The 25,972-nt window shown below is 42.6% G+C and overlaps 1 protein-coding gene across 1 annotated transcript in view; it reads left to right on the top strand.

Annotated features, from left to right (window-relative positions):
* Tph2 (tryptophan hydroxylase 2) overlaps window positions 1-25,972 on the top strand; it is a 108,612-nt gene that overhangs the window by 42,556 nt on the left and 40,084 nt on the right. The window contains exon 7 of the mRNA XM_028759082.1: window positions 2,558-2,693. Coding sequence (XP_028614915.1) covers window positions 2,558-2,693 — 136 coding nt within the window. The remainder of the gene's footprint in view (window positions 1-2,557; window positions 2,694-25,972) is intronic.

The raw sequence follows: 25,972 nt of genomic DNA, 5'->3' as shown, positions 1-25,972 counted from the left end.
AATACACTGTAGCTTTTCTTCAGACACACCAGAAGAGGGCATCAGATCTCATTACAGATGGTTGTGAGCCACCATGTGGTTGCTGGGATTTGAACTCAGGACCTCTGGAAGTGCAGTCAGTGCTCTTAACCACTGAGCCATCTCTCCAGCCCAACACAGAAACTTCTAAGCCAATAATATATACGAAGTTAAAGTTCTCCATGTTGAAATCTTATATCTTGCTAATTTACATGAAATAAAGTACAAAACCATTAAAATAAAAAAAATGTTCCTTGGTATACCAACTTATACCTCAATATAGGATATGCTGCTGCAGTTGACATAATTTAAGAAAAGAAGAAAATACATTTATGTTTTTGATACTCAGGGGAACAATCTAAGGTGGAGATTCTTGGCATAAACACAATGCTGCTAGATTTGCACCTCCGGGGAGGCCTGAGAACAGTGTTATTTCCATGTCGGTACCGGAAATCCCAGGATGGATTTGTTCTATAAACTTAGTTGCTGTTTCCAACCATCTTCAGGTACTCTCCTAATAAGTTGAAAATTTCAGAACAGGAGCCTGTCCAATGCTCGAATCAGGAGTAAGCCCTGCCCCAGACACTATGCTAAGAGAGATAGCCCAAGCCAGAAAGACAAAGAACAGGTGACCTTATTATACATGGACTCTAAAACCATGGACTATACAGAAGCAGATAAGGGGTCAGTGGTGGGAGAGCGGAGGGCTTGGCAGGTGCTTGTCAAAAGGTACAAAGATGCAGTGATGCACAAAGTGTAAGTCTAGACATCTAACTTATAGCCGGGTGATGACGACTGGACCCACTGTCCTATATAATGGTAATTTGCTAAGAGTAGATTTTTATGGTATTCTTACCACACATATGGAACTATGCAGAGACGGGCATATTAGGTGGACTTTAGCAATTGCTTGAGTGTGTGTATGTTTATAAATATATTTTACCAATAGGCGGAGCTCGGGGAATCCCTCAGGAGAGGGAGAAGAGGGAGGGGATGGATTGTAGGAGCCAGAGGGGTCAAGGACAGCACAAGAAAGTGGGCTATATATCAACTAACCAGGAGCCGACCCGACAATCGGGGAGCCTGTGTGTGTCTGCATTAGGTCCTCTGCATACATGTTATAGATGAATAGGTAGTTGTTCTTGTGGGACTTCTAACAGTGTGAGTGGGGGATGCCTCTGGTTCTTTTGCTTCCTTTTGGGACCCTTGTCCTCCTACTGGGCTGTCTTGTCTAGCCTTGATACGAGGATATATGCCTGGTCTTGTTGTAACTGGATGTGCCATGATTGGTTGATATCCCCGGGAGGCTTGCCCTTTTCTGAAGAGAAATGGAGGAGGAGTGGAGAGTGGATGGGAGTGGGAGGGGTGAGGGGAAGGACAGGAAGGAGAGGAGGGAGGGGGAACTGTGGTCAGGACGTGATATATGAGAGAAGAATAAAAAAAAAGAAAAAAAGAATTAAAAAAGCATGTTTTACATTTAAACACATACATTTTTACTAAAAACAACCATACTCCCAAGCTCAGGACAGTCAATATAAAATAACGACTTTAAAATTTATTTTTTTTATAGCAAAACACCTTTCTTTTATAAAATTGAGAGTGTTGATGAGCTGTAGATTCGTTTAGCTGATGGTAACTTTTGATTTTACCGTATTCTTATTTTCCTCCTTTCTACCATAAAGGGGTACTGTATGAGGTGCTTTAGTCCGTTTCTCTGTCATGGTGATCCACGCAACAGCACAAAAGGCAATGATAGTGAGTGACGTTAGGAGGGACTTACACACACACACATGCACACACACACATGCACACTTGCGTGTGCACACACACATGCAGACACACACACATGCACACACACATGCAGACATACACACATGCAGACACACATGCACACACACACACATGCACACACACGTGCACACACACACACACACACACCACAAAGGAAAGGATTCTAAGACCCTAGTGGAGGGTGCCTAAGCTGTGCACTACTCAACACTGGCAAGCAAGGTGGGCCTTCAGGGGAAGACATTGGGAGCACGTAGTAACCTTCACTCTAGGTTATAATCTTCTCCTACGTATTTGAGATTTCTTATTCTAACTTGGCTCCCGAGTTTTAAGTGCCTAACAATATTTTTACCCTTCCTTTTTAATGAACATCTCGTTCCCCTGGAAACCATCTTTCTCGAGCATATTTTCGTCACCAGAGTTCAGAAACGTGATGTCTGTTAACAGATGTCATTCATTTGTCAGGAGTTTTAGAACCCGGATGACTCTGTTTCTGGAACATCCTCACAAATAATTGAGACCCTAGAAATCCATCATGTATGAATGTATTATTTAATAACTGTCATCGCCAAAGACTTTCCCCAAAGGGTAAAAGCATGCACAGCAACGTGTCAGAAATGGTAAACGAGCCTCTAGTCTTTAAAAGGTTATTAAGGGAAAAAAAAATGAAAATCCTTATGTTAACAACCCATGTGTGGGTCCTGAGGTCCTGAGGTTTGAATTTAGTTGGTTCTTGCTCTTGTCTCTTTAGAGCGATCTGGCTTCACAGTGAGACCAGTGGCTGGCTACCTGAGCCCAAGAGACTTCCTGGCTGGCTTGGCCTATAGAGTATTCCACTGCACTCAGTACGTGAGGCACGGCTCCGACCCCCTCTACACCCCAGAACCGTGAGTACTGCAGTCAGAACTAAGCTGCATGAAGGTCACTGCATTGTAAGATGGTCAAGGTGTACTCGACTTGGTTTCATGTTTTTAAGCAGTGAGAACCACATCGCTTGTGTGGAGAAGGGCGAGCAGGCTGGACAATCAACATCTTCAGCTGGGACCTCAGGTCTCTGATAGCATAGCTTGGGCGGTCTCTCTTCACTGCAACACTAAATGGTCTGCCTGAATCTGCCTCCACTGATGATAAGGAAAGGAAAGGAAAGGAAATATCAGCACACAGTCGGGACACATGTGCCTCTCATCGGGAGGTTCCCCTTGGGTTCAGGAGGTTGAGGTTCACATGCAGACACCGAAGTATAAGCTCCTCTTTCATCTCCCTCTCCCCCTCCCTCTCCTCCTCCCTCCCTCTCCCCCTGCCCCCCCCCCCCTCCCTCCCCCCCGCCCTCCCTCCCTCCTCTCTTCTTGAACTCAGAATTCTATTATGCACCTTCTGCAGTCTTAGCTCTTTGAGTGTTCTTCTGTCATTCACCACTTCGAGATAGCAATGATGTGTATGATTCTTTTTTGACCTGTCAGCTTTCTTCAAGAGTCATCTTGTGATCCGTCTATCCATTGTCTCCTTGCCGATGGGAGAGCTAAGAACACACAGAGAAGCAATGAGGTTGTTTCCTACAATGACATCATGGGTGTACACTGGGGGTATGTGAGGGGGACTCTGAATCCCTGTATCTTAAGCAGCTCTATCACCTATGGGATTCTACAGCCTACAAGTGCCAGATGCCCTGTATTCTACTTGCCATTCTTAAAAATGTGATGTTTATTGGGAAATACTTAAGTGCTTGGGTAGTTTGGGAATGAGACAAAACTCTGCTGTCCCTGGCTGGTCAGTTGGGGAGCAATGGTTTGTGTGCAAACAGACAGGTAGTAGGTGTCAATAGTGCCAATGAATGCTGGTAGGTACTGCGAAGGCAGATGGAGCAGGAGGATGATACAGAGAATCACTTGCTTGACATTTTGCTGTGGGTCCCCAGGGTGCCCCACTGGAAGATGGCATTAGAGCAGAGATCTGAATGTAAACATTTCAGGGTAGAGAATTCTAAGCCAGAGAGAGCAGAGGAGGAAAGATCCTGAAGTTGGGAGCTGTCGTGGTGGTTGTCTGCCTCCCTGGGCTCCATTCAGATGAGTGCCTTGTCCCAGTCTTAGGCTAATTTCTTGCCCACTGTTCAAGGCTCTCGAGTTATCACTTTGCTTATGATGCTGTTTTGCTTGAATAAGCGCATGATGAATGGACTGCCAAGGTCTTCACTGGGGAGCAGAGAGCCCTCGAGGTCCAAGCAGTTAAGTGGCTGATAGCCTCGAAGGTGGGCAGGGATTAGAGCTAAGCTTCTGGAGCCCCCATCCCCCTCCTAGGCTGGCATGATTCGCTGGTCAGGTGAGTCCCTGTAGGGTCACTACATTTTTTTTTAAAGCTCTGTTCAGCTTCTCTGAAAGTGTTTCAGGGTAAACAAAGGTTACTTATAGGACTCCAGACATTTGGAAAAGAAATGCTTCTTATAGTGGAACGCTCAAAGGAGCATTGTCAGAGTTAGAAAGGCAATCTCTAAATCTAGCCCAGAGGGTTTACAAATGGCCCTGTTTACAAATAGCAGGCACTTTGTTAGATCTCTTTGAATAACTGGCCCTCCTGAGACTGGTGATAGCGTGCCAATAGGTATGCACAAAAAGAGAGCCAAGAAATGAGATTTTAGCCACAGAAGTCTATAAAATTTGGGGATAATGTGTTGCATTTTTACCAAGGTACTTTCAGCCAATTCATTCAGCAAGATTTATGTGCAGTATTAGCTGGGAGGTACAGCCGATTTAAAGATGAATAAAAATATAGTATTTTTTTCATGCAGTTGACATTCTGGCATGGGAGATAGAAGCACAAATAATCTGAAAAGAACTTGTTTAGGGTTATTGCTTGGGTACGTGCAAAATATTAGAGGATCCCAGAGGACAGAATCATTCAAAGAAGATAGAACCAGAATAGAAGTCAGGAATGGTGAGCAGAGAGCTCATTTTTTTTTTCTTTTTGATAAGGTCTCATAAAAAGAGAAAAGAAGACTTCCTAAGCCAAGGGGACAGCAGACACAAGTTGTGGAGCATGTAGAAGGTGTCAGAAAGCAGGTTTCATAGACAAGAGTGGCCAGGGCCACTCTTTACAGAGGTGAAATCATCAGAACACATTATGGTCATTTGTCAATGTAGGACAAACAGGCTTTGGTTTTCGGGAGGCGCTGGGGAACTATCCAGGGTGCTGAAGCATGTTCGGGTGTTTGTGTTTGAGAACGATGACCAGGGGCTGCAGAAGTGTGGAGAATAATAAAGAGGAAATATCAGTTAGGCTGCTTGTATGCTCCGTATCATGTGCTGGGATTAAAAAAAAGTCTATGCAATAGTACAAGAGGGTGTCTATTTGATGTTCTCTTAGCTACATAGGAAAGGGTTTAACAGTATTTTGTGACTGGAGTTAAAGACAAGGAAAGGGAGGACCCCCTACTCCCCTGCAAGGTAATGGTAAAGCTGTTATTGAGAAAATAAATGACCTGTTATTTCTAGTAATTATTAAGCATATCAGAAGAAGACCAATCCTTAGAGAAAGAGGAAATGAGGAGGAGGATTTGGGTTGGAATATGCTATGCTATCTTTGAGGTGCTCAGGGATTTCCCGATGAAGAAGACCTTAGTTCTGGAGTTGAGGAGTGAATTTGAAGATTGTTTTTATAAAGAATCAGTAACTTGAATATTTTATGATTTGGGGATTTAATTCAATGTATTTTGATCATATTCTCCCCATTTGTCCCCATTTTTTCCCCCAAATCCATTCCCACCCCTCTACCACCCTAACTTTGTTTCTTCTCTGTCTTTATAACTTCTAAGTCCATACCGGTGCTGCCCAGATATTCCCAGGTCGGGTGGCTATCCACCAAAGCATGATTGATATACCAGAGGCCACACCCTTAAAGACAACAGAGTCTCTCTGAACCCATAACTGAAGATGATTCATTAACCCCTTCCCACTCCACGTGAGGATGTTGGTTGGCTTGCCTTTGTGCATATAACCACAGTTGCTGTGAACTCATGTGTGTAGCTGTTCTGTGATGTCCAGAAGATACTGATTCACTTCTGTCTTTCCTGACTTTTGGAGAACTCGCCTCTTAAATTATAGGAGTATTACAGAGCTCCTATGGACAGACAGACAGGAGGAGACTGAGTCACAGTATAGAAATGGGAAATTCCAAAATCTGGTGTTGTTTTTTATCAGCTTGGTTTTTTGATTGTGTAGTCTATGTGTACATGAGTGTTTCTAAGTGCGTGTAGGTGTTTATGTGCAAAGGGTGACCTTGAGTGTTATTCCACCTCAGGGGTCATCTACCTTAGGATTCTAATGCTTGTGTGGCAAGGCTCTAGGGATTAAGCTATCTCCTCCACTTGAATTTTAATAATATTTATTTGTTTAAAAATTATTACTTCATAAAACACTAATACATATATAGGGCTTGGAATTCAAAGGGTGTGCTCAAACAGTGAATTCCTTTTCTCCATCTTGAACTTCGTTCATCCCTCTCCAGAGGCCACTCCTGATACTGAATTCTATTATATCCTTCCAGAAATATGCTATGCAGAATAAATTTTCTGTAGATCTCCTCTTAATCCTTGCAGGTCACAAAATCCAGTCCCTTCTTAGCCACATGGTTCGAACCCATAAAACACTGTACTGGAAGTGCCCTTTCCTGCCCAGCTGATTTCACAGGCATTGTCTTTATAATGAAATCCCATTTTCTCAATTGAAAACCATCAAGAGGGCAGATTCTCCAATCTGTGAGGTTCAACTCAGTCACTGCGTTTGGTGCCTGTTCTCTGCCTCTAAATGACAGCCCCAATTGTTGAACTGTGGTGCTGGAGGCCGCAATAATGAGACAAAGGTGAGCTGTGAAGACCCAGGTAGAAATGCGAATGAAAGCAACAAAGAGACATTATCTGTAAAAAAAAAAAAAAAAAAAAAAGGACTATTTTCTCTTGCAGTCTAGGTAAAGTACATTTTGTATCACAGCTTTCGACACACACACACACAAATACACACAAATACACACACATAAAATATGTTTTTGGCTTGTCTATATGCTTTCTTCTTTAAATACATATTTACTTTATTAGTTTTAAAACATTATTTTATTTTATGGATACGGGTGTTTTGCCTCCACCTTGTGTGCCTGGTACCCACAGAGGCCAGAAGAGGGCGTCAGATCTTGGACCTGGAGTTACAGACGGCTGTGAGGATCCATGTGGGTACAGAGAATCTAGCGCTGTCCTCTGAAAGAACCATGAGTGCACAGAACTGCTGAGTCACTCTATCCTTCCTCTGACTTTTTCTTAGCTTCTGTTTTTATCTTATTTTACTGAAAAGAATATTTTTATGCAATATATTCTGATCACACTTTTTCTCTCTCTGTTCCTCCCAGAAGCTCCCTATGCACCCAATTCCATGCCTTTCTTCTCCCTTAAAAAACAAATAATAAAACATTAAAAAACAAGAAACACACACACACACACACACACAACTCTATAAACACACAAAATCAGAAACCAAAATATACAAGCAATGGACCAATAAAACAAAAAAAAATATCAAAGCAAAGCTATATGAGACAAAACAACCATTGAGTTCATTTTGCATTGGCCATCTACTCTTGGGCATGGATGCTAACCCCAAGTGTGATTAATATATCCAATGAGACTCCATTGGAGAAGACCAAACTTCCTTTGCAAGTGGATACCCATTGTAAATAACTTCTTGGTTGTGGGGCAGACCATGTCAGCTTCTCTCTCTCAGCTCAGAACTTGTCTGGCTTGAACTTGTGAAGGGCTATGTTGTCACAGACTCTGGGAACTTATATTCAGATGTCTAGAGAACTCTGTTTTTTTTGGCATCATCCGCCTCCCCTGGCTCTCACATCGTTCTGACTCCTCTTCTGCATAGCTCACTTACCCTGAGGGGAGAGATTGGTGAAGACGTCTCATTTAAGGCTGAATAGTCCGATATCTCTCATTATAGCACATTGTTTAGTTGTGGATCTCTGTGTTACTTCCCACCCATTGTAAGAAGACTCCTTACTGACGATGGTCGAGCAAGGCACTGGTTTATGGGTATAGCAGAATGTCATTATGAGTCATTTTATTGCTAAGTTTCTTTAGCAGAATAAAAATAGCAGATTTCTCCCTAAGCCCATGGCCTATCTAGTTTCAGGTTCTTGGTTATACTGGCAGTGTCAGACGTGGTTCCATCTTAGAGAGTGGGCCTTAAATTCAATCCGAGACTGACTGATTACCCCTAAACATTTGTGCTGCCATTTCACCAACATATCTCAAGGAAGGTAGCCACTGTAGATCACCGAGTTTGTAGCTGGGTTGACAATTTTATTTCTCCTCTGCTAGCATGCAGAGTACATGCCAGTATCATTAATGATCAGTAAGAATGAAGCCTCTAGTTAGATAATGGCTTGACTTCTTCATGTTCGATGAGATATATATAAGTGTTGTCTTAATAATAGGGCCTTAATATCAGTGTGTGGAGAGCAACCAATAACCTTGGCAATAGTCTGAGTTGAGATATATCAGTGTTGTCTTTAATAATAGGATCTTAACATTAGCTTGTAGAGAGTTACCAATAGCTTTGGCAATAGTTTCAGATGTTTAGGAATTTCTATGGGGCCTTTTGGCCAATGACTCAATTAGAAAGAACTCATTCCTGATGCTGGGGGGGGGGCTTCCCTTGGTCGTGTAAGATGTCTAGTTGGAGTATTCTCTCCCCTTTTATTTGGTGACTCTAAATTTTAATCATATATTCATATATTTTAGGAAGCTTCTTCAGTAACAGGTTTTCAATGGGCTTTCAAATGGCATCTAATGTTAGTTGTCACTTTTTATATTCGTTTGTGTGTCTCTTTCTTCTATCCCCTCCTCATTTAATCCCCCCACTTTTGTCTCTCTGTAGCAATATATTCTATATCCTCTTCCTTGGGTGAACCTCCCCTTCCCCCCAGTTATTTACTGGGTACCTAATCTCTGTGGTTAGATGGATTGTAGCTCAGAGTGACCTTGAACTTCTGGTACCCCTGATGTCACCTGTCAAGTGCTGGAATTACAGACATGCATTACTCTGCCCAATTTTTGCAATGCTAGGGACCAAACCCAGACCTCATGCATGCTAGTCAGGCCACCAACCAACTCAGCTATATACCCAGTCCCAGATTTTGCATTTTAAAGATTCTAGGTTCTTTGAACTCGGGCAGGGAGTAAGACTTGTATTAAAAAAGTGATGGCACAATGGCTTGCTTCCTCAGGAGAAATCTCTCTAGCCTGTAGCACTGTAGACACGTCTATTGAGTCAGTGATTCTAGGTTTTCTGGTTGGAGTAGATACCTTCCCACTTGTTTATGCTTGGATTGAAGGTCACTAATATACCAGGAGTACAAGGATGCTTGCTTTTCATTCCGAGAGCAGTGCCTCAGGCTACGCTTCTGTTCCTCAGTGTAGGCTAGTTGCATGCTTTGATCAGCTGTGATCCCAAATAATGCTGTGATTAATGAAGCATCAACACCAACAAATGATTTCCTTTACAAAATATCAAGTGGTCAATTAAAATTATTTTGGTAAGATTATTCCTCGCACACAGTGGAATGAGGGAGAAGGGTTCAGAGTGCCGGTTTACAGGGACATATGAGCATAATCCAGTGTGTATACTGACAGTGAGTTTTTTTTAAAAAAAGTAATTTATTTATTTTTTTCAAATTGTAATTTATTCTCATTCACACAGGGGTTATAAACACAGAAAGGCAGGATGTGGGGAAGGGGATGACACTGGAGTGTGGGTGTTCAGGGGGAATACGGATATCTTTCAGAACAGGGTATCGGCTGGGTAAGGGTTCAGGGGACAAGTCGCTATGGCTCTGCCTATGATTCGCTTGTCCTTATCTAAGTTGGTATTGTCTGCCAAGGCTACCTATTTACAAGGTCTATGACTATTCAGGCTGGTAAATTGTCACAAAAGCTGCCTGTTTACAATAGCTTATAGCCATCTATTTCAATGTTTTTCCACTGAGACCCAAGACTTGGTGTTAGTATACATGTATGACAGGCCTATTGGACAGTGAGATTTTTGAAGTCCTCCTTAAGGCTGATTTTTATCTGTGGGCTTTGGCATGTTGTACCTCTGGCCACTCCATCTTTTTCCTTTTGGACAGACTTTCTTGGCACGTTGTGGCTGCTGCTGTTGTATACAGGGAAATGTCCTGTGGGTTTTAAGACATTTAGGGGAACTGGTAGGCTCCACCCATTAGCTGTCAAGAGTATTTTTTTTTTGGACATCCATCCCATTTGTAGAAACCTAAGTCATGCACCAGAGAGTAACATTAACTTGAGTTAAGAAACACTGCCAGACATTAAGAAATCTGACTTCTGCCAATGACTGTGAGCCTCTTCCCTTCAGACACCACCTGTAGATGCTTGTCTTCTTCATATAAAAACTTGAAACTAGCAATCCTTCATTTAACTTTTGTTAGTCTCCTCTTATATATATGAAAAAGTCTGATCTTATCAAAAACCACTAACTAGCCCCTCCATGATGCTCCATATCAAGAGAGAGAGAGAGAGAGAGAGAGAGAGAGAGAAGGGGAGAGGGAAAGGGAGGGAAAGAGGGAGAGATAGACAAAGAGACAGAGACATACACAGACATAAGAGACATATACACACACAGAGAGACAGAGAGACAGAGAAAGAGAGAGAGAGACAAAGAGTCTCAGCCTTCCAGGAAAGGCAAGCAAGGAGGTTCATTCTTCCTGGAACAACTCTGTTGAAATCCCTTGTATTTGGCTCAGTTCCAGCCTTCTTTGAAGGCTTTCCAGTCAGTTAGCTGTCTCTACAGCACTCTGCCTTACTTCTACGTTAGCCTTTACAACACTGCCTGATAATTATTTGTTCATGTCTCGTTTTTGCTCTGTAAGACTGTCATGGACTCAAGACCAGTTGGCAAAGGTAATTCAGAGATGAAAAGAGTCAGAGTGGATCATTACACCTGGCTTAAGAAGGGAAAACTGAATGGAAAGTGCTCTAAGCCATGACAGCGGGACCTCTAGGAGGTGTCAGATTTCAGATATACCCAGAGTCACAGACAGTGTCTGAGTTCTGTGGAAAAGTCAAGCTTGCAGGTCCAGATGAATCTCAGCCACACTCTGGGGTAGTCGCTCCCTTTCAGAACGGCTGTGGTCCTATATTGATGTGTCCTTTCCTCATCCCCAAGACTTGACTGACGCTGATCATGCCTCCAGGAATTGGAAATATTCAGATGTTCAGTTCCCTCTTGTGAGGCAAACTCATGAAGCTTTAACGGCAGTGTTTTCAACAGCAATAGAAACCTGATGCTAGGTCATCTTGATCAGGATATTCTTTAATTTTTTTAAAAATCACATTAAAAAAATCCCTACTAGGGAACAACCCATATGGCCATTTGCTTTGCCCTTAAGATGATAGTTTTAGAAGAAAAGGTAGCTATTATGGATCTGAGGAAAATTGCCTCCATATCCCCTTAAAGAGAGAGAGAGCGATGGAGGCAGGGTAAGCAGAAAGAGACCCAACTGTATATCACTGGGCATTAAAAAAGTATTTGTTTTATCTTCTGGGTAACTGTTTTAGTTTAGTTTCTGTGATCAAAAAGCAAGTTGGGGAGCAAAGGGCTTATGCGGCTTTCTTACGTTTCCACAGCATGGTTCATCACTGAATGAAGTCAGGACAGAAACTCAAACAGGACAACATCCTGGAAGTAGGAGCTGATGTAGAAGCCATGGAGGGATGTTGCTTACTGGCTTGCTTCACATGACTTGTTCAGCCTGCTTTCTTATAAAACTCAGGAGCACCAGCCCAGGAATGACACTACCAACAATAGGCTAGGCTCCCCCCACCCCAATTGATCATGAATTGAGAAAATGCCTTACAGTTAGATTTCTTGGAGGCATTTCCTCAACTGAGGCTCCTTCCTCTCTGATGACTCTAGCTTGTGTCAAGTTGACACACAAGACTAGCCAGCACTGTAACTAACTTTAAATATTGTTTTACTTAGAAGGTAAAAAAGGGGTTTGCCTGCCTTACAAATAATTCACCTCATGCTATGTTCAAAATTATATCTGAGCTACATCAAATATTAAGGTAGAAATTTAGAACAAAGTCTATGTTAACGGCAGTTTCTGCCATGTATTTTGTTGCAGGTGTCTAAGGGGCTGGTATATCAGTATGTGTGTGGGTGATTTAGTTACTGCTATATTGCTGTAAAGAGACACCAGGACTAAGGCAACTTATAAGAGGAAGCATTTAACTGGGGGCTGTCTTAAAGTTTCAGAGGTTTAGCTCATAACCACTATGGTAGGGAGCATGGCAGCTGACAGATACGGTGCTGAGGAACTAGCTAAGAACTTACATGTTATCCAAAAGTTGGACACAGACAGACAGTCAAATAGAAACACAGGTGGACACACACACACACACACACACACACACACACACACACACACACAGAGAGAGAGAGAGAGAGAGAGAGAGAGCGAGCAGGGGGAGGGACAGGCAGGGACATGGACAGGGAGAGAGAGACTGGGCTTGGCATATGTATTAGTCAGGGCTCTCTAGAGTCACAGAACTTATGGGTTGTCTCTATATAGTAAGGGAATTTGTTGATGACTTACAGTCTGTACTCCAACTCCCCAACAATGGTCAGCTGTGAATGGGAAGTCCAAGGATCTAGCAGTTGCTCAGTCCCACAAGGCAAGCACGCAAAGAAGAGAGAATCTTCCTTCTTCCAATGTCCTTATGTAGGTCTCCAGCAGAAGGTGTGACCCAGATTAAAAGTGTATACCAACATGCCTGAATCTGGGACTTTCTTTGTCCCAGGTGACCTTGAACTCAAAGATCTTCTTGCCTTAGTCTCCTGGAATTAAAGGCATGTACTATTTGCCTGGGCCTAAGCTTTCATAGCCACTATGCCTCAAGCTCAGGATCACAAGGAGCCTTCCAATTCTGGATTGTAGTTCCTTCCAGGTATAGTGGAGTTGACAACCAGGAGTAGCCACCACAGCATGGGCTTTTGATATCTCCAAGCCCATCCTCAGTGACACACCTACTTTACAAAAACCGCACCTCCTAATCCTTCCCAAGCAGTTTCACTAACTGAGAGCCAAGCATTCAAACAAACGAGCCTATGGAAACCTTTCTCACTCAAACCACCACTGTGAGTGACAGTGAAGTAGGGAGGTGCTTCTTTCCCAGGGAAAAGACTGTACCAGGAGGTTAAGAAACTTCTGGATTCATCTGAAAAGGCTTATGCAGACAGGTGGCAGAGTTGGGAGTTGATTCAGTTGAGGCCATTCTTGAAGTTGGAGAGAGGGAATCTTTCTCCACTCCACCCCCTTATCCAAGCAGCTTACTTGGGTCTGGTCTCTGATATCACTTCTTGGTCTTAGAGAGACATTTGGCTTTTCAGTTGTTCTGTTGATTCTTCTCCTTTGCGTCTGTTTCAGTTCATTTGGCTTTTTTTTTCTTGAATAATTCCTTCTGGTGGGATTGCGGTCTTGGTTCTTTGGGGTCCCTGTACTTTTCTTTAAGGTATCCTATGCTAAGTAGGTGTCTAATACTAGTGATTTCTTTGCACGTATACATTTACATGTGCATACAATTTGTAATTCTATTAGTTGTCACTGTAGCCAATAATGCTGTAGAAATGCAGAGTTCCTTAATAAGAAATACAGTTCAAAAATAAACATCTCCTAGACGCATAATCCGTCCCTGCATTAGTCACATTTTTGTTCCTGTGGAAACTTTTTTTTTTTCTTATGGTTCTGAAGGGGTAAGGCTGTTATGGTGGGAACTCATGATGGTAAGCAGCAGGCATGGCAGCTAAAGAATAACGCTAAGGGCTCACATCCTTTACCATAGCATGAAGCAGAGAGCAGACTGGAAATGGTGTGACTCGTTAAGCTCTGAAAGTCTACCTCAAGTGACATACTATCTTCAACAAGCCTGTACCACCAAAACCTCACCCAAACTGTGCCACCTACTGAGGACTAAGTGTCCAAATGCCCAAGACGATGGGAGACATTCTTGTTTAAATTGCTATAATTCCCTTCTTGAGATGCTGTGTGAACTGATTGAGGTCTAGGACATGGAGGAGGTCATGGAAAGAAGGTTCTATTTTCTAAATTATTGCTACCTATCTATCTATGTAATGATATAGTCTTGTTCCCTTCAATATAGGCTAAGCCTACCATGGTTTAGATTTCTGGATGGAGTGAGAAGTGTCCAAGTATCCCATGGTTCAATGCCTGGTGTCCTCTAGAATGTAAACATTGCTCACAACAGTGTGGAAGTCACACCCCATAGCCTGACTTCCTAAAGTAATTTCCATTTTTCAGAGAGGAACAAGCAGAATTAAAAATATAAAATACTTTCAGCATCATTGGTTCAAGCCTGTGAAATGTGCTTTTCCGAAAGAGGTAACTTAGTTTGCTTTCTATTGCTGTGAAAAAAAAATACCCATCAAACAACTTGGAGAGAAAGGGTTCATGTTGTCAAGTGAAGTCAGGGCAGGAACCTGGAGACAGGAACTGAAGCAGAGGCCATGGAGGAGTGCTACCGGCTTGATCCTCATGGCCTGCTCACTTTGATTTCTTATACCACCCAGGAATACCAGCCCAGGGATGGCATTGCCCCTGGTGAGCTTGGTCCTTCCATATCAATAATTCATCAAGAAAATGCCTTGCAGACTTGCCTCCAGGAAATCTTATGGAGAGAATTTTTTTTTCAAACAAGTTTTTTCTTAGACAACTCTAGTTCATGTCAAGTTGACAAAAACAAGACAAAACAAAACAAAACAAATCCACAACCAACCAGGAGGGGAGCCATTGCCAAAGTGGAAGAGAGAAAAGCACAGATGCAACCAGAAATTTCTTTAAAAATGTCTCCATGAAAGCATTAGCAATTACCGATTTTATCTGATGTTTTAGATGCTGTGTTTAGCATATCTGCAATACAAATATACTTGATACAGCATAGCATATGCCCTTTAGATCAAGGAGCTAGATTTAGCGCTGTGTTGGGATGATAGCTCCTTCGGCACAGACGAATGGGACTTAACTTCTGCCCTGGTGCCATGGCTTGTCAAATCAAAAGCTGCCTTTGACCATTAGGAATAAGTCACAATGCTATAGACGAACCCTGCAGTGCTTGCTGCTGTAATACACCCGAATGCATGTGCGTCAAATGCAAAGGTAATCTTTCTTGCTTACGGTTGAACCATTTAGGAGCAATTAATTCTAGTTTTAAATGTAACTGTTTTAGAGTTTTAAAAAAGGTTTTGCAGCTAGGTGCATTGTGTGTGTGTGTATGTGTGTGATCACTGCTGTGTTTCTACTTTACGGGAAGAATGAAAGCGAATTATCTCAGATCATATTTTTACTTCTAAGGGAAGTGAGTGCAGTTTACGCTTCTTAGTCCTTGCTTGTTACAACAGAATCCTCCCAGAGATGGCAGAAGATGCGTTCTCTTTCCCTTTCTTGGGGCTCAGACACAAATTCTTGTTTGTTAGGTAAGAGCAGCTGCGGTGAGGATGCAGGCTTTCAGGCTTACAAAGGTTGACTGGTCTTCTCGCTGGGTCTATAACAGGAACACAGATACAATCTTACCTTTCCTATCCTCTCCTGGGGTCTCTGGGTCTTCACCGTGGTCCAGCATGAACCTTGGCCACCATGCGTGTTTTCAGGATAAAGTCTTTCTGAAGTCCAGTCTGGGGCTGTTCTCAATGGAAGAGTTGCTTAAGCATCCTCTTTCCCAGAGGATGCATAAGGTCAACACCAAGCCTGCCCAGCCATCTGGCTTTCTTTGTGCTGTTGCAACCCTTGCTGTTCAAGGCTGCAGCAGTGAGATTCTGAGATGACGGTGTGTTCTCAGAAAGCCCAATACATCTGGACTCCCCATCCTGCTTTTTAACCCAGATCTCACATGTCCACTCTAGTGGCCATCTTCTCTCTCAGGAAAAATTTGGTATACTCAGGGTCAGTGAAGATGGGAGAGTGTTGAAGTAATTATTTAAAATCGGCCACTGGTCAAGCCGACTATCTAAGCTGTGGCTGCTTTGCCTAGCTCAGCCGCCATGTTTCTTCCAGAGGCCACGTGCGCGCCACAGCTAGAAACGTCCAGCCAGAAACACCAGCCCTGCCACCCACGAGATGCCAGCATGGGAGATGGCTCTTCCAAGCTGTCTCTGCAAGGCTGGGCATTGCCCAGACCATCCCGCCATCCACACGATGCGAGCCCAGTAGGAAAATGAGACTCTAATGCTTAAATTATCCAAAAGCTTATGTATTTGGTAATGATCAGTAGCAAGATGCCCATACAATCAGATGTGTAACCGAATACCCACCCTAGATATACCAACTACCTTTGACTGCTACAGACATGTGAACATCTGCCTCCATGTTCCCCCCTCTCTTTCCTCTCTCTCCCTCTCCTAGCTCCTCCTTTTCCTTCTCCTCTTCCTCTCCTTACTCCTCTTCTTCCTCTCCTTACTCCTCCTACCTTAGCTTCTCCTACAGGAGAGCCTTGAGAAATATTGACATCACTTCTGTCTTAGAGTTTTACTGCTGTGAACAGATACCATGACCAAGACAACTCTTATAAGGACAATATTTAATTGGGCTGCTTACAGGTTCAGAGGTTCAGTTCATTATCATCAATGTGGGAGTGTGGCAGCATCCAGGCAGGCATGGTACAGGAGGAGCTGAGAGTTCTACATCTTCATCTGAAGGGTTCTAGTGGAAGACTGACTTCCAGGTAGCTAGGATGAGGATCTTAAAGGCCACACCCACAGTGACACACCTACTCCTACAAGACCACACCTCCTAATAGTGCTACTCCTTGGGCTGAGCATATGCAAACCATCACACTTTCTATTCTTGAATCTTAGTGATTTGGACAGCCACCATGACTACCAATGTCATGGTAGCAATGACACTTTTTCTAGTAATAGCAAACAAGTACAGTTTTTGTGTCTAGTAATGGTGCCAGGCACTGTAAGTATTGATGAGAAGGAACTCATTGAAAACTCAAAACTTCCAAGTTGTTTTGAATTTATGAATGGGGAAAGGAGGCAGAGAAAGGTCAAGTCATTTGCCCATGGTAACACAGTTCATAAACAGGGAAGCCAGGATCTAAACTGGGTCAATAATTATAATAATTTGTGGACTTAACTACCACTACTTTTGATAAGTAGATTCAAACTCAAAACTCTCACATGTGTGGAAACTGGACAATTTTCTCAAAATTTTAATTGTAAAGTTTGCAGAAGACTTAAAAATGACTTTTTTTTTTTTGGTTGTTCTCCGAGTACTCTCCGTGCCTATTGGAAAGACTAGCTCTGTGCTTTCTGCTGCAGTCCTTGGCCCAATTACCAGGCTTGCTAGAAGGTGGCCCTCTCTTTTGATCTTCATAGTGTTGAAGCTGCTCACCCCCCACCCCAAATTTATCACGAGGAGGCAAATCTCCCATGTCACTTGGAAAAAGAAGGGCACAGCACCTCAGGACAGTGTGCTTAAGCCACAGGACACTGCTTTGTGCTCTGTCCTCAGGCAGAAGCACGCAGGACTCCATGCCCTGACATCTAAGCTCTACCATTGGCTCGCAGTGTGACACTGGCAAGCCATTTAACCTCCCTGTGTGGTGCATGATGAAATAACGCTTTGATCTTTGGAGAGAAGAAAGCTTGACATAAATACCAAGTAGGCCCACTCGTCTTCTGTACCTCTTACACTCATGTGGAGACCGACGCGTCACATAAAATTCTAGAGTATTCTTTGTGACGAAGTATTCCTAGGCATGAAGTCTCAAGTTTCCAATCACAGTATTATGCCTTGTTTTGTGAAGTGCCTAAAAGCAAACCATCAGCCCTGAGACTTTTTACAGAGCCCCTTGTCTCAGGAGCACTGAGTATCCTTCACGGTACTCCATTCCAGTTAAAAAATCCTCTACATTATTTAAAGCCTGTGCATTGTGAAACCAAAATTGTACCTAAATGCCCACTGGAACCTGAATTTTGTGCTTTGAAGATAGGTACACAGACTTGTGATAAAATAGTCTCTCTCTTTCTTTCCTTTTTTTAAAAACTGATTTTAAGCAGCTATCCCCTCATAACCCCTGTTCTATACCCAGGATTGTCTTCTATGTGTGGTACCCACGATCCAAAATTAGAGCACTCAGAAGCAACCACACCTGGATGAAAATTCATATTCCCTCAGCTAGCTGGAGTCAGGGAGAAATTCATTATGCACCTTCAGGTATGCAGGATAGCGATGACCAGGGAGGATTTTTTTTTCAGAAATATTTGCATTTTTAAATTGAAAGTTCAGAAGAAGAAATTCAAAATGATTGAATTCTAGGAAAAAAAGGTAATCACCATCCAAGCCTCTTCATTGTGCTGTGAAGAATGACACCCGTGGGTAGGCTCGTCACAGACACTGCCATTAGAGAAAAGGAAAGGGAACGGACATCCCCCCACTCATTCTATCTGTCTGGCATAAGGCTGCCCATATTGGAGAGGTCTGTGAGACCTTCACCATCTTACAGATGGCAATTCTAAGGTTCACAGGAGTCAGGTAATTTCCCTAAGGTCGTACAACTAGAATAGAGGAGAGCGGCGATTTGGTCCAGAGCCCTAATGTGATTGGAAATTAGGGATGGTGCGAGTTTCACTTGGATTCTTCCTGGTGTGGAGCAGTGGAGTCTCTTCAACACCTGCTGTGTTCAGTTGAGTTGGGTATTTCTCATGTGCCAGGCTTGTCCAAAAGGCTACTCAAAAGGCATGTGGTATGGCCTCTATCCTGGGTACGTTTACAGCTCCTCTGTGATAAAGTACTGAGAGAGCAAAAACTCATTCAAATGTGAAAACTGAGACATACACTCAATTTGATGCAATATAAGCAAATAATATTTAACTTAGGGAAACTTACACTTTTAACACATTATATCCCTACATTGTTTAAAGATACGTGGTCAAAGGGACTCATCACCTCCATCTTTCTAGCTGAAAAAAATCGTAGGTTTCTGTTGACCAATAGGATAAAATATGCCTACTGGCAGTTATTAAGTGAAATTAATTAAGATTATAAATCAAATATCCGGTTGCATTAGCCACATTTCAAATGCTTTGTAGGTATAACGCCAAGTGGCCATTTCACTGGACAGATAGATAGAGAGTCTGGCACATCATCGCAGAATGTCCTATTGGATAGGGCTGTCTAAGTCATTTGTCTTCACGAGAATATGGGAAATCAACCTAGGAGATGACTCCAGAGAACATCTTTTTAAAACTTATTTATTTTTAAATGTCCACCACCAATAGTGTAGTGGTTTGAATGAGAATGTCCCTATAGGCTCTTGTTTGAATACTTGGTCGCCAGTTGGCGGAACTATTTGGGGAGGGTTAGGAGGTGTGGTCTAGTTAATGGAGGTCTTTGGGGGCAGGCTTTGAGGTTTCAAAAGCCCCATTTTAATTCCTAGTTTTCTCTCCCTTTCGCCTTTCTTTCCTCTCTGCCCCGTGCCTGTGGGTCAGATGTCAGCTTTCAGCTACTGCTCCAGCACCATGCCTGCTTGCCTGCTACCATGTTCTCTGCCATGGTGACCATGGAACCACAAACTCCACAGATTGCATGCTTTCTTTTATACGTGGCCATTGTCATGGTACTTTGCTATCACAATACAAAAGTAACTAAGACAAATGACATTTGTTTTAGTTAGTAGATCCAACTCAGGACTTTGTTCATGCTGGCCCAGGGCTCTACCATGGGGACAAGACCCCTAACTCCCAGAGTACATGCTTTTACAGAGATGATTTTATTACTGTCTTAATTTTAGTGAAGTGTGGGGGGGGATTTCAAATCTCTCTTGCTTTCATGAAGAACTTGAAATGTTCTAGAAACAGAGGGGCATTCGTGCCATATAGGAAACGTCGCTGCAGCTCTCTAGTAAGCTCTGGAAGCTATTTCTTTTGTGAGGAGAGATTAGCACTTTCTGGTCACCACTCATTTTGGATAGTCGCCATAAGGTAACCTTTGCAAGGTGTTTTTACCAAAATGATAACTTATTTACTTTTAAATTGTGGCTCCCAGTATAGTACCTAGTGCATATGAAGCTTATACCAAATCGTTTTAAGAAAGGTGGAACCAGAGGATGCCGCAGCAGGTAAGGGTGCCAGTTCTTACAGATGCATGAGGACCTGAGTTAAAATTTCCAGTACCTGTTTAAAAGTGGGGCATGGCTGAGTATAATCCAGCCCTGTGGGGGGCAGAGAGAAGAGGGTCACTATAGCCTGTGGTAGCCAGCCTAGCTCCTGGTTTGTGAAAGACCCCCCTTAAGGAAATAGGTGAAGAGAGATAGTTCAGGGCAATGGATATCTGCCCATGGGCATTGACATGTGCAATACTCCATGCAAATAATAGACATACACAGTGGACAGACAGACAGACAGAGAGACAGACACACAGAGACACATACAGAGACATGTCCACACAGAGACACAGACACACACAACACACATAACACACATACACACAACACAGACATAACACACACGACAGACAGACAGAGAGACACACATAGAGACACACACACAAAGACACGTGCAGACAACACAATACAGACATACACACGGCACACATAACATACACATATAACACAGACATAACACACATAGCCAGTCACATAGACACTCAGGCACATACAGACATACACACAAATACACACAAGACACACCCAGACACACCTACACAGACACATACACACACACATACACACACAGAACACACAGACAGACACACACAGAGAGACAGACAGATACTCACACACACATAGACAGAGAGAGACAGGAACAGAGACAGAGAACTATAACATTCTCCATACTCCCAAAAATTTGTAGTGAAGAACAAGATTATTAGAAATCTTTAGGATTTCTAATAATAATAATAATAATAATAATAATAAATAATAAATCTTTCCTCTTAGGGGAGGAAAGTAAAGATTTCCTCCCAGGCATCATGTGTGTGACTTTTCCAAACAAGGGCCACCTTTGTATTTATATATGCTGTGATGGATACGTTGTAGATGAAGTGATCATAAGAGCTGCCAAAAAACTTATGTGGGCTTGATTTTATTTGTTAGTTTCTTGAGATAGTCACATGTAGCCCAAGGCTACTCTTGAACATGCTTTCCAGCAGAAGCAAGTTTTGAACTTCTGACCTTCCTGTTTTCTACTTCCCAAGTCCTATGGTGTGTACTACCAGGTCTGGCTTACAGTATGCGATTTTAAATCTGAACTAAGGCAACTCTGACTCCCTAGCAAGCTCCAAGAGAGTTGCCTCAGTACCAGAGTAATCCCCCATTATCATCCTAGTGCAGCAAAAACAAAGCAAGTCTCCTGCCGCGCTGCTTGTTCTGCACCCACATCATTTGCTTTCCCCAAGAAGTGTCCTGTGAAGGCTGAGGAAATACTCTATTCTGGATTCCAGCTCACCCTCCTGCTTATTTTCACCGAGGCAGACCCCTACTTCTCCCTCTTATCTTCTTTCCCTTCTTTTTATGATTTAGTGTGTTTGTCCTGTCATGTAAAACAAACAAAATCCACGGATAAGCGTTTAAAAGGACCGATGCTGCGTCGGGTTGGGTTGGGGAGCCCACGTCACACGCTCACTCACTACGTCTCAAAGGCTTTAATTTACGGCAAAAATAAAAAGCAGTTGTTGAACACCGAGCAAGAGGAGTCAGCTTTGAAAACTGATAAGAGGAGAAAAAAATGTCGGACTCATTTTGAGTTTGAACGTGACAGGGACCCTTATTTCCCTGCAGCAAAAAACGATCATGACACTCTTAAAATGATTTAAGAATTCCCTGGAGACATTTTGCTGGGACCCCTTTGTGGGCCCATCTCAGCGGCTTTAGAATCCTCCTAACTGGGCTTATCAGAGAAGATTCTAATTTAGAGCAGCAGAAGTCTAGTGTCTGATATCAGTGCTAGCCTTTTTTTTTTCTTTAAGAGACATGATGTTTTACAGTGCTAACAGTTTTGAAAGGTCCTACGTTTGCAGGCAACAGAGCGCTTTTGTGTGAAGTGCTCTCTGAAAAGCATTATTCAGGAGAAAATGCATCAAAAGGAGTTGAAAAAAAAAACAGAGAAAAGTTTGCTGATGTAGAGATTGGAAACAGCCTGCACTGGCAGGCGTAATTATGACCAAATAATTGAATCTTTTAAGAGAGCTAAGATGAGATGAAGCAAGAGTTGTCGGCTCCCCAGTGGGAGCAGGTTCATTAGATACTAAGGAGTCCAGCTGTGGAGAATTCAACTTCCAGAGGGGCCTTGGTCCGCTTTACAGGCGGAGCATAGTGGCAGGAAATCAGTGTGAAGTGGCACAGCATCAGTCCTCCAGACCTTAACTGGCAGGAAGGCTGGAGAGGAGCCTTGGAGCTGGGTCCCCTCACTTTTGTTCCGTACCCTGGAACCTCTCAGACCCCTAAAAGGAAGATCATTTTCAGCTCTACCTCCCTCAGAGAGAAACTTAAGGAATTGTAACCTTTCATAATGGATTCCTTAGAAATGGCTTCAGATCTGTTTATTTCATATGTTGGAGTGTTACATGTATAAATGTGTACAACATACACGTCTGTCTGGTGCTCAGAGGCCAGAAGAAGGTATCAGTACCCTCAGACTGGAGGTACAGAAGGCCATGAGTCGCCACGCGCGTGCTGGGAATTGAACCCAGATCTTCTGCAAGAACAACAAATACTGTTAACTACTGAGCCAACTCTCCAGCATCCAGTGAACTTTTTTTTTTTTAAATCAGAAATGCTAAACATCCTTCTTTCCTCATTGGTTAAATTCTTTGATCATTTGCTCATTGGATACTTCCTTCTTTGTCCCCAAGTCCCTTTGTCAAAGACAATGAGAGACAGAATGATACAGTGTTTATTTCAATGTTCCACCATCCCCAAAGGATAATAACCTTGTTCTTGATCTGGAAATATAGGACCCCTTAGCTTTGGCCCATGAGAAGTAAGGTTATTATGTCTTCTACATCTGTATTTTCATTGGGAATATTTCTCAGGGTTCCTGCCTGGAGAGGACTTAAGAGAAGAGCAGAAAGTAGTGAAATCAGGCACAATCATTTCTCCTCATAACAGAGCAGAGGGCGTCCCTAACATTCTGTTAAGGGTTTAGTTAGACATCTTGCTTCGGGCTTTCATCCTTAAAGGAACAATGTCACCCACTCTGTTATATTGTATAACTTGCTTCTTCCAAATCCATCCTTTCTTTCATCCTACATACAGTTTGCTTACCTTGTCATTGTGATGGGCTTAAAGGTTTTGAAGTTGGGTAGTGTGTTACTGGCTTCTGATAATGACACCTTAATTTAAAATCCGGGGTCACAGATCTTTTTTTAGCCCAGGGGAATTGATTCCTTCCTGTCATTTGTCTGCCTTTGTGTGCTTTCTTTCTTTTTTTTTTCCGTCTATAGCTGCGGACTTTTACTTTACTTTAAAGCAAAATTTTGGATTCTATTCTTACCTGGGTACACGGGAGATTGTCCTTTTATGTCAGGTTTTTTTTCCAGTTTATATTAAATACATTTACAATAAAATAAGCTTTCGGGTTTATTAGACATTACCACAAGGATCAACCCTTATTGTAGCTATGATTGACTCTGTTATACTGATTGCATGGTTGTAATCATGATTACACACTGTGCATCTAACATCACGCCTGCCTCTCTTCAGTATTATCTGGAATCCTTGCTTGCCTCTTTGTTCTCATGGTTTACTGATAACTGGGCTAATAACAGTCTCAGTATTTTTTCCCTGGTGCTAGATATCTGGTCTTGCTAAGGAGTCATTGTTATTTTGTTTCTTCCAGGATCAGGAGGGTGCTTTAGTATCGACATCAACAGCTAATGTGGGAGTGTCCAGAGTTTCCCATGGAAGGGCATTTGACCTTAATCTCAGCAGCATTGATGTAGACTCTTGGAATGAGATCAAAGATTCCACTCACAGAATAGAAGTGTTAGGCATGGGCCCGAATTGAGTGCAGGTAGAAGAGTAACAAGTTACCTGTTATTCAGTATCTGCTTCTCATCCTTCTACAGGGTTACTATGCAACCTTAGAGGAAATCAACTTAGCATCCCCACATTGTACAAGCACCTTCAACTGTAGTTTTAAGCTCTAGCTGTTTGTGAGCCTAGCCTTTAATATCTGAGCCATCTCTCTGGCCCAGCCACTAGTTGTTTGTAAGCCTGCTGAGAGACAGCCCAGTGCCATTAGCCATGAAAATGGCTCTCAGTTCTGGCTACATCTCGTTTTATGTCTCGTTTTCACCCGGGAGCTTTAAAAAATGATTTTCTGGTCAATCCCAGGAAGCCTGATTGAACTTGTCATAAGTGGGGCTTGGACACTTGATTTTTTTTTAAAGGTCCCTCAAGTGCTTTGGAAGCATGAGATCAGGGGATGGCAGAAAAAGAGACTTGGGCACTCTTAACTATGACTTCTTTATGCTAATTATGTGGGTTCTGCTCTCTGTCTATGCCCAAAGCATGGCCTTCGTCCTCACTTATTGCTGTATCTGTAAATCCAAACAGCAGAGAGCAGAGAGCATACAACTTTAAGTCCGAAGAATTTCAAGTCCTGTCTTTCTTTCTTTTCAAGTGTGACAATAGAGAAAGATTACTCAATAATCAATAGATTAAGTTTACTCAATTTTAGTTTCTCCATTGATCAAAAAGATATTATAAAGCTTCTTGGGAAGGGAATGTTAAATCACTAACATGATGCAAAACCTTAAGCACTGTATCCTATTCATAAAGCTTCAGCATACTGCCCCATGTGTATGTATGTGCGCGCGTGTGTGTGTGTGTGAAGGCTGGAGGTTGATATAAGGTCACTATTCCCGGTCACTGTCCACTGACCATGAAGCTCACTGTTCTGATAACCGTGCCCCAACTCTGGGAATGTAGATGCCAGGGTTTTGACTTGGGTGATGGGGATCCAAAGTCAAGTCCTTATGCAAGTGCCTTAACCACTGACGCATCCTCAGCCTCCTGTGTATCCTTTCTGCCCTCGTCCTTGCACAGCTCCAAGGCTCGGGGCAGAGCGGAAACAAAGGGAAAACAGACCCACAAACCCACAAAGGCTGGACAAGCTGCAGTACCACCAATGCTGAGTCTGTTTATTATATTCATTTGGACAGGGAGGTGGGGTCATGGTATCTTGCTGAACAAAGGGGTGGGCGGGGTTATCACTTAAATATAACCACTCAGCCTGGTCTGTCACTAAAGTGTTTGGTCAAGGATGGTCACGTAGCTTGAATTGTTAGAACAAGGTTATTCACTTGAGTGACATTATCTGTTTGATGCGAGTTTCAAGATCATAACGTTTACTGTCAGTCACTATTTGGCTATCCATCTTTGTAATAATGCGGTAGCACCAGACATTGGTTGTATAGCACCTATGAAGTAATACATTTCAGAGGAGCACAGGTGAGTTCAGAAACATCTTTCAGTTGCTACGTAACCTTTTAGGATTAAAAAAATTTTTTTTGATCATGAGCATAAATCTTTCTGCATCTTGATCCATGCTCGGAGAATTATGGGGAAATTAATTTGAATGTAACCTGGCATCAAGAAACAGTTTATTATTCATGACAATAACTCTAGGAAGAAACTGCCTTCTTTAGCTTTGACACATATTCATCCCTTGCCCACTTACCCAGCTCCAAATAGAAGCTTAAGCAAATGAGAACGGATGCAGGCTTTTGTTATCTCCAGGGACTTCCAAAGGCTTTTCTTAAAGGAAGTTCTAGTGTCCCAGCAGATCAGCTGTCCGAGGAAATTGACTTTGTTGACAACATCATTCTCTGGTGTTTCTTAGTACCTCATGAAGCCTAACAAGGACTCGACACAAATTAAGGATGAGCACAAGATTTTCAAAAATCATGAGAAGTTGAGCTGAAATTTTGGCTTTATTCCTATTGTTAAAAGACAGTCAAATTAGTTGAAAAACCATAATATGTTCAATCTAAGGGAACATGCTCGTGCCTGTGTGTGTGCGCAAACACACACCACACACACACACACACACACACACACTCACATACACATACGCAGTTGGCTTCT

The sequence above is a fragment of the Grammomys surdaster genome, unplaced genomic scaffold (genome assembly GCF_004785775.1).
Source record: "Grammomys surdaster isolate TR1022 unplaced genomic scaffold, NIH_TR_1.0 126271, whole genome shotgun sequence".
Taxonomy (NCBI): Eukaryota; Metazoa; Chordata; class Mammalia; order Rodentia; family Muridae; genus Grammomys; species Grammomys surdaster.
Note: the sequence above shows the minus strand (reverse complement) of the source record. Positions and strands in the feature narration are given on the sequence as shown.